Source organism: Rhinolophus hipposideros (genome assembly GCF_964194185.1).
Source record: "Rhinolophus hipposideros genome assembly, chromosome: X".
NCBI classification, from domain to species: domain Eukaryota; kingdom Metazoa; phylum Chordata; class Mammalia; order Chiroptera; family Rhinolophidae; genus Rhinolophus; species Rhinolophus hipposideros.
Window position 1 is genome coordinate 76,625,554 of NC_138046.1, and position 10,308 is coordinate 76,635,861.

At 33.0% G+C, this 10,308-nt stretch overlaps 1 protein-coding gene across 1 annotated transcript; it reads right to left on the bottom strand.

Moving 5' to 3' along the window:
• Positions 1-2,223: 2,223 nt before the first annotated feature.
• TENT5D (terminal nucleotidyltransferase 5D) lies at positions 2,224-3,396 on the bottom strand (the record flags this gene model as incomplete). Its single annotated transcript, XM_081043416.1, has 1 exon — positions 2,224-3,396. The coding sequence occupies one exon, from the start codon at positions 3,394-3,396 to the stop codon at positions 2,224-2,226; it is 1,173 nt and encodes a 390-aa protein (XP_080899542.1).
• Positions 3,397-10,308: the final 6,912 nt, after the last annotated feature.

Below are 10,308 nucleotides of genomic sequence, written 5' to 3' on the forward strand. Positions count from 1 at the left end.
GATACTCATACACTATTGATGATCAACATGTTTCTGCTTGGTTGGGAACAAAGGACAGCCTAGCTTAGTGATGGTATCTATGTAAAGAAGCCATGAAAGATAAAACTATAGCTTTTCCTTTAGTGATACTATTCCCATTCAACAGGTTTACAGGTTTTCTCAAGAGAGAAAATCTTACATGACAATTCTAATCTTTATTATAATGAAAACACATGCATAAAATGTTAAGAGGAAGAAGGCCACTCTTCTAGCAGGATTTAAAGCTTTAGGAGAATACCACAAGGGATTTACTTTTTAGGTATGGAGTTCAAATTTTCAAAGGAAGCTAAATAAGCACATGGGGGATGTTTCCAAAAGCTTCAGAATTATGCTATTCATTGTAAACTACTCTGGAAATACTGAACCTTTACCTGTGACTCATCACTATCATAGTTTTTTATTCTTAAATACTTTTCCTATAGGTTTTGGAATTGTTTTCTTCTTTTTTGGTACTGTTAATATAGCATATACTCCAGTATTATGTTCACTCACTCTCCCAAACTGAAAACTAAAAAGTATACTATTAGGGCAGACAGATCAATCATTTTTAGCCAATACATTATGTCGATAAATTACCGCATTTTCTGTTTAATACAGCATTTATTCTCTATTCGTCTCAAGCAAGGAGGTCAATACATATGTTTTAAAGCCTGGGTTGTGTGCCTGATATATATATATACAGATATATATTTATATTTATCTGTATATATATATACACATATATTTTTAAATATAAGTCACTAAAAATACTGATAGCCAGTGGTGCTGTGGCATAAAACATCTCAGAAATATTGGTTATTGAAAATGCTGTATTTGGTGTTCTTCTTGTGCCCAATACTGTAATACAGACAAGACAGATTAAGCACAGTCTATAAGTGACATATTCTCAGAATATGCCTGCTGGACCACGTTGTGATAGAAAAAGTTGGAATGATCAATGAAAACTGAGGTGTAAACTCAAAAAAAATCAGAAGCAAGTAAAAATATTGAAGTTTTCTGATGGTCTTATCTATATATATTCAGGACAGCTTCCCTTTTGTCATATCAAATAATATTTGTCATGGATTATATTCTTCGTTATGCAAAGAAAATACTGTTTTAGTCTCACTGGTAGATTTGATAGCAGCATATTTGATGTACTGAGTAGATATTCAGATACCTGATGAGCATATGCAATTGTTGAATAAATTAGTGTTATGCAAAAACTCACGTAGGAGGCACTTGAGTGGCATGTTAGAAACTGATCTTTGGTAAGGGCAAAATGAAAAAAAGAATACTTCATTTAGTTATATTGAAAATATTTTCATTTACTAGCACTGAATGTCTCCAGATATATTAAGATGCTGGTCAAGTAGGTCATAAAAATGAAAAACGTCATGGACAAAAACTTCTACTTGTTTTTTTGCTATTTGCCATTTAAAGTCTCTTTTTAAGAGATGATGACAAACTTTTACATTCAGAGTTGGTCATTTTCATTCTTTTCAACTTATTTGGGGGAAAAATGAAAAACAACAACAACAACCCTGTATAACTGGTCACAGTATTGGTTGTGCAGCTGGATGGTATTATTCTTCATATCCACAAATTTCCAGAACCAGTTTTTTTCAGTATTCCTTCAAACTATGGTAGGATTTCTTTTATCGAACCCAATTTAATTGAGAAACAAAATAAATGCCTGCAAAGTCCAGGGTTTTAATGTCTTTTCATCTGTTGTCTTTGAAGTTAGGCCTTTCTGTTAAGTATTGAAAAATCATTGATGGTAACATTCACTAGAAAAAAATGAAGTAAACGTAACAAAGGAATTGATTGAATACAAAAGTGCTGGCACTTGTCTTTAACTCTGGATTTTAAAACACGAGTCTATTCTTTCATATTTTAATCAAAGATTCAGGCATCTCTAATGCATTTGTCACAGCAAATTTGAAAGTCGTAAATAGTTAGATTTGAAGATCATTTTAAGTAGTCCACCACATTAAAAAGTTATTACAGCTAATCAATAATATTTGAAAATTATCTGAAGTGGTCAGTTCACAGATGGTATTGTATTTATTATATTTAAACTATAATAGATGAAAATAGTTGGTAACCGTATAAAAATAAAAATAGATCTTAAATTTTATGTAATTTGGAAACTTGCTTTTAAGAGGTGTTCAATTAAAGCACGTTCTGTGGTTTGTGTGTTTTTTAAACCATACCATTTGGTGTATAAAAGTGCAGTGGGTGGTATGGCTGAAAGAAAATAGGTGGTGGCCCAGATGTTACATAATAATAAGGGTATCCTCCCTCAAAAGCAAAGTATGGAGCAGGCTGATAAAAGCAAGTTACATTGTCTGTACTGGGTAGGATATTCTGTTCTCCAAGTACTTTTAAAGCCATGAAAGTGATCATATTGAGTGTCTGTCTTCTTTCATGATGCATGAGGCAAACTGTGCTTTCATTCACAACTCCACGCAAGGTCATAAGGTACTCATATTTGCTCTCTTCTTCACCTATGAAATGGTTGCGGAGGTATGATTCAATCTTCTTTTGCTGTTCTGCTACATCAGGAAAATCAATGAAGAATCTAGAACACATGTAACGTTCCAGGATCTTGATTTCTGCTTCATGAGCTGGCTTAAAGTCACGAACCAGCAAGTTGCTGTACTTCAGAAGGCCACCACCTCTAATCTCTTCAGGATTTCTGGTAGATATAAGCTTGTATTGCAAATGGGTCATTGCTTCTTCGAAGTCTCCATACATGCTTTCAGCTACCACAACAGGATAGGATTCTTGGGTTAGCTTAGCATTTTTGTCACTGTAGAAGTCTAACATGGGATCCAAAAGAATTTGAAAGGAATCAACACTAAATTCAAATTGTCGTCTGAGTGAATTCACAAATTTTAGCTCTACATTCTTCCCAGTGTTATTTGAAAGAGAGATGAGACTCCAACGATCATGCTTATTGCAAATTTTGACCATCTTCTGAACATAAGCGTCTTTCATGGTCTTTAGGGTGATTTTTTCCTTTTTTACACCTTTTGGTAAAAAGTCAAGTAGACAACCTAGAACTGCATCTTTAACAACTTGAAAATCTTGGTCACTTGGTAGTTCAACACAAAAAATAACATCCAGATCCTTATAGGTGATTCCACTGTGGCTTGCAAGTATGTAACTCGCTGTGGAACCATTCAGCCGGGTATCTTTAACAACAATTCCTTGCTCTATCAGTTGATCTTTTACAACATGAATTATATATTTTGGTTTTACCTCCAATGTGGGGAAATTCCCCCTTCCATGAATTGGAATTACTTCATCTAACACTTGATCAAGTGTTATAACTTGATCCCAAGTGAGATTGCTGAATCCTATTTCAGACATTGTGAAGTCAGGAGGTCAACTAGAAAACAAGCAAAATATTGAGAGGAAACGTTAGCATCTTGAAAACAGTGTTATACCTAAAGCATATGAAAAAGTTAAAAATAGACTTACCTGCTACATAAAACAAACTAATACTAGGAAGTAAATTATCAATGTGTCTAATTGTGGTTAAATCTATAAGTGAAATAAAGCCACTATGATTATGTCAAAATTGTTAGATCCATTGGTGCATGCAAACAGACATTCTCAGGGATTTGTTAGAATGCTAATTAGTTTTTATATAAAATGGTGGACTTTCTCAATCTTTAGTCATATAAATACTATAATGATTGTATTTGTTTTGTGTTATAAATTTTGTTCATGAGATAATCATAATATATCATTGAGGTTAACTGTCATGAATTTAAAGTGAGATCAGATAGAATGTCTGTGTGTTAGACCCAACTGACTGAATGGCATAATGATGGGATAGTGTTTAAAAGCAATACATAACATCTTTAATCCAAAAGCATCAAATCATTCATTATACATACATACATACATATACATATGCATATTTCAGCTTCATATAACTGTTCTCATTTTAAAAAATATTATTGAAGTCCATGATTACAGTACGAATTCCTTAAATTGCCTGAGGATAAGTATAGTACCTAATTTATCACCTCTTCCATGTTCCCAGTAACCCTTTAAAAACAGTTTATCAAAGGAAATAATGAATGTCACTTTAAAGTGAAACAACAAATAAGACTACTAAATTTGTCTACAAAATAAGAGTAGAAATATACAAAAGCATAAGATTCCTGAGCTTTAAAAAAAGTCTTCTGCAGGTATGTATTATGATATGCTCAGAAAATTTTATAAGTTGGGAGTGTTAGAAAATTAAATTAAATTATAGACACTTTAAATACAATTAAATATAATTATACCATTATGCAATTAGGTATGATTACAGTTATTACACAGATCTTCAAATACTCTATTAAGCTATTTAAGCAAATAACTCTAGGAAGGTAAATAAAGTTCATTATGGGCATAGCTTTGAATTTAAGCACTTTCCTAAATTCCAGAAATAAAAATTACATGAAGATTAAGACAGTTTTGTGTAGACAATATTTATATTTTGCCTATATAGAGAGCTATTATATCAGAATCTGAATATTTAGAATTTAGTAATGTACGAGGTGTGACCAAAAATGTGATGAATGTTTAAACAATATGTATTACAGTAAAAAGACATATTGCCATTAATCCCCCTCGCTTCAAACACTTGCCACTTGCCACTTTTTGAAGCTGTTCTGGAAGCCCTCTTTTGTGAGTGTCTTTAGTTGCACTGCCATGGCTGCCTTGATGTCCAGAATTGATTCAAAACATTTATCTTTCATGGCTATTTTAACTTTGGGGAAGATCCAGAAGTTGCATGGTGCCAGATCTGGTGAATAAGGTGGATGAAGACACACTGTAATGTTTCTATTTGACAGAAATTGCCATACCAGAAGCGATGTATAACATGGAGCCTTTCTGTTGTGATCAGCAAATATGGTGAATGCTGCTGCCAAGTGCCATCCAATGAAAAGTCAAGGATCTTCAATACGGGAAGCGGTGTGTTGAACCTTAGTAACAATGTGTGACAAGTTTCAAATTGTTTGGTGCAGTCAGGTGTGAGCTACGGTTGAGAGAAGGTGTGTTTTAAAGTGTGCTGTAAATCATCCTCCATGATGATAACGCTCCGTATTCTGGTATATGGCAATTTCTGTCAAATAAAAACATTACAGAATGTCCTCATTCACCTTTTTCACCAAATCTGGCACCGTGTGACTTCTGGCTCTTCCCCAAAGTCAAAATGATGCAGGACATTGAGGAAGCCACGGCAGAGCAACTAAAGACACTATGAAAGAAGATTTACAGAACTGCTTCAGAAAATGCCAAGAATGATGGGATAAGTATGTTTGAAACGAGGGGGAGTATTTTGGGAAGGAGGGATTAATGGTGATGTGTCTTTTACCATAATATTTTGTTATTTAAACATTCACCATATTGTTTGATCACACCTCACATATTTCCCTAGTAAAACTAGAGCAAAATAGATTCATCTTATTTGACATCTGTATAACCAACTTTCTCAGTTCAAGCATTTTGCAAAAGGCCAATTAACCAATGGCAGATCTGTGTCAGTGAGAAGATCAGACTAAGCCTATTTGTTTCTTTATATGAAATCCCCATATTATGAATGAAAAAATATTTATTTTTACTATGTGATAAAATGGCCCACATAATGTGTTGTTTGTTACTTTAAGCCACATTAATTACTAATATTCATACAGTTTCATCAGCTATGTGAACATCTAAATCAATACTTAAAGATGAATGGGCCGAATTGACTATACGTTGTATTCTGGTCATTCATCCATCAAATGAAATGATCTGTTGTGTCTTTAGGACATTGGAAAGAGCAAGATGCTACAGGAAGGAAAGAATATGCAGTGAGAATTGGCATGGCTATTTTCTAATTTATTTTCCTGGAATTATCACTGAATTGTTTGAAGCTAACAAAGTTTGTTATCCTCAAATTCTCAATCTGGAAAAGTAATAATTCATAATATTGGCTGGCTGCATGTAAAGGCTTTAGGAATATCAATCATTTACCTAATAAATATTTTAGAAATATCACATGTAAACTACAATTCCAAGTGATACAGAAAAAGTTCCCAAATTCCTTTTTAATACACAAATTTATTTTGCAAATGGCAATTTTCCTTTCCTTAATGGCAAATGTCATTTGTCAATATTAAAGTTAAAAATCCAATGGCCTTACCCCACACCCATAATCCCCATGTAAATCTGTATTTTTAATCACCAATGCTCTGAAAATAAAGGAGATTATTTACATTGGTATACTGACATTACTGAAATACCAAATTCTTTTCCATACAGAAGTTTCCAGGATCTGCATATTCCAATAAAAACATCGAAAGACATCATCAGTAAGTTAACTATCTAATTGCCAGCATGCAGGAATCCTTGATCAAAAGGCAACCTACATGTCCGTCAATAGACAACTGGATAAAGGAGAAGTGGTACATATATATACAATAGAATATTACTTGGCTATAAAAAAAGAAATGAAATCTTACCATTTGCAACAACATTGATGGACCTAGAGGGTATTACACTAAGTGAAATAAGTCAGACAGAGAAAGACAAATACCATATGATCTCACTTATATGTGGAAACCTGAAGAACAAAATAAATGAACAAACAAAACAGAAACAGACTCATAGATACAGAGGAAAAAACTGATGGTTGCCAGATGGGAGGAGGGTTGGGGGGCTTGGTGAAAAAGGTGAAAAGATTAAGAAATACAAACTGGTAGTTACAAAATAGTCATGGGGATGTAAATTACAGCACAGGGAAAATAGTCAATAATATTGTAATAACTATGCATGGTTCCAGGTGAGTACTAGGCTAATTGTGGGGGGATTACTTCGTAAATTATAAAAATGTCTAACAACTATACAATACACCTGAAAATAATGTAATAATATTGAATGTCAACTGTAATTGAAAAAAAAATGGTGTCTTTCAAATCAAGAAAGAGGAAGTCTCACTTTATATCTTGCATCTGCTCATAGGTATTAGATTAGGAAGGGAAAGGTCAGAATTTTGTTTCCCAGACAGAATCCTAGTAAGATCTTGCAAAGACAAGAAAGAGGTCCAAAGTTGAACTTTACGTTACACTAGAGATCAGGTGTAGGAAAACTGATCATCACTGTGCAAGAGAGCTTTAAAAACACACATATAGAATATTTTAGGCTTACTATTTCTAGTTAAAAAATTAACAGTGAAGGCAACTTGCTAGAATGTGGGAAAACTGTGCCCTTGGTTGAGTAATGTATAGCTTAACTGTCAAAATCACAGCTTTAATAATCAGTTAGTATTTTTTCCTTTCTCTATCCACAACTACATAAACTTATTTATTTATTTACATTAAATTTATTAAGATGACATTGGTTAGTAAAAGTGTATATAGGTTTCAAGTGTACAATTTATAATGCATCCTCTATATATTGATTTGTGTGTTCACCACCCAGAGTCAGTTCTCCTTCCATCACCATACGTTTGATCCCCTTTACCCTCATCTACCAGCCCCCTCCCCCCTTACCCTCTGGTAACCACTAAACTATTGTCTGTGTCTATGAGTTTTTGTCTTGTTCGTTTGTTGCTTTCAGTTTTATATTCCACATATGAGTGAAATCACGTGGTTCTTGACTTTTTTTGTCTTACTTAGTTTGCATAGCATGACAATAAACTTATTTTTAAAATCAAGCCTATTTTGCTATTAAATTAATGTATCATTACCAACCGAGGAATTCTAAGCTACCATCTCATTGACACCTCTATGGCTATATACATAAAAAACGCTAATTAGAATTTTTTTAAAAATAGCTTTAGAAAGAAAAACATAATTATGAAAACAAATCTGTGATACACACATTATTACCTGTGATAATATATTTGTGACACACACAAATACATATACACATATAGACATATGAGCACCAAAATATAATACATGTCACAGTGGAATAAACATAAGTAATGACATTGATCTGGAATCTAATACACATCTCTACCAATGGCCATCTCTATTAACATGGATAATTAAGATTTGAGGATAATGTTATACTTTTTTGGCACATCTATTCATTTTCATGTAATGTACAATATCAATGCAATAAGTACAAATATCAAATACGATATTAAAATAAGACTTGTCTTCATGTATTGATTGTGGCTCAACATTTAACTAGTATACCTCATATAACAGAATCAAATACTTATTCTACATAAAAGACAAAATATTACAAAACTTATTGGGAAATTTAATTTGAAGTGCTGAACCAAAATGCATGGCTAATTATAAACTCTGGATGACTGTCATATTAAAGGTGGGAAAATTCCACAAATACTTCCACATTGCTTATGTTTCTGTCTTGGGTATAATACAGTCTTAGTTATTGAAAGTATGTTTATTGAGCATGAAGTATAAAGCCACATTTTCATGGACTGAAAGTTCAAATTCAAGGCAAAAATCCTTCAATAATTTGCCACATAAAACCAAACAGAAGCACAAAATCTGAAATTCTTAATTATTTTTCTCTAAATGTGGAGATCAGCAGTTCACTATTTGGTAGAGCACATGCATCTTGTTCTGACTCTCTGCCTTCTCTGAATTTATCCTTAAAGCTATTTGTCCACCTACTTTGTAAAGCTACTATTTCTAAAGCTACTTAGTCCATCTAGTTTAACTAATATTAGTGTGCTATAATGTATCCAACTATAGCAAACACTGAAATAAAATAAAAAGGACAAACAAGACAAACAAATGAAAACTCATAGACCCACACAACAGTTTAGTGGTTACCAGAGGGTATGGGGTGAGAGGGTGTGGTAGAAGAGGGGAAAGGGGGTCAAATATATGGTGATAGAAGAAGTGACTCTGGGTGGTGAACACACAATGCAATATATAGATGATGTATTATAAAATTATACACTTGAAACATGTAATTTTATTTTTTATTAGTTTCACGTGTACAAAATAATGTAATACTTAGACATTTATCATTTATATCCCTTACACAGTGATAACCCCCCTCCCCCAATCTACTACCCCTCTGACATTGCATACAGCCATTACAAGCCATTACATTTCCACTGTCTCTATTCCTAATGCTGTACTCCACTTCATATATATGTGTATATATTTTACATATGTATTATATATATAATATATATATGTACACACACACACACACACATATAAACTTGTAGTTGACATTCATTATTGTTCAGCTTCAGTTTCAGGTGTACAGTGCGGTGATCAGGCATCTACATCATCCCTGAGGTGGTCTCCCTAATGAGACAAGTATCCGTCAGATACCCTACAAAATCTTTACATTATTGATTACATCCCCCAAATTGACTTTCGTATCCCCATGGCAATCTTGTGGTTACTGATTGTGCTTTCTAATCCCCTCACCTTCCCCCTTACCCCACCCCCTCCCATCTAGCAACCTCAGTTTTTCCTTTATGTCTCTGAGATAGTTTCTGATTAGTTCCTTCATTTATTCTTTTCTTTAGATTCCACATATAAGTGAGATCATATGGTATTTGCCTTTCTCTGTCTGACTTATTATTAACCAATATCACCCTAATAAATTTAATCAAAAAACCCACAAAACAAAATGGATTCCATTATTCAACTGGTTAAATTCACTGGGAATGCAAGGCAAAACAAGTGACTTGCCAAACATTTCACAAAGGACTGTAAATAGATGTTTGTACGAGAGTATGTATCTATATATTCCTAAAGCAATGCTTAGAATGGCCACTGTAGCAGAATATATATCCTTTTAAAGAGATAGAGATGACTCTACCTATTAGTTCAGATTATATGCCAGGTGAAACCAGTAGCAGGATGTTAGAAAAAGGTACATATACTTAATTTTGACTGCATGTAGTTTAATCGATCTTTGACTGAAGATTCTTAGTTGCAACACTTTGAGGCAGACTCTTTCTGTATATCTGTCATACTAAATTATACCTATAATAGCTGAAGTTTTTTAAAAAAATATGATGGTTGATTTTTAAAAATGTATAGAAAGTAAAATGGAAGTTAAAAAATTCTAAAGAACCAGTTTTTCCTTTCAATTAGATTCATTAGTTCTTTTTTTAAATATTTTGTCTTTTTTGTTAGTTTCAGGTGTACAAAACAACATAGTGTTTAGACATTTATATACTTAACAAAGTGATAACCCAAATAAGTCTATTACCCATAGGGCACTGTATACAGCTATTACAATATTATTGACCAGATAAATTTGTTCTTTATTTCACTAAAACTAGAGTAG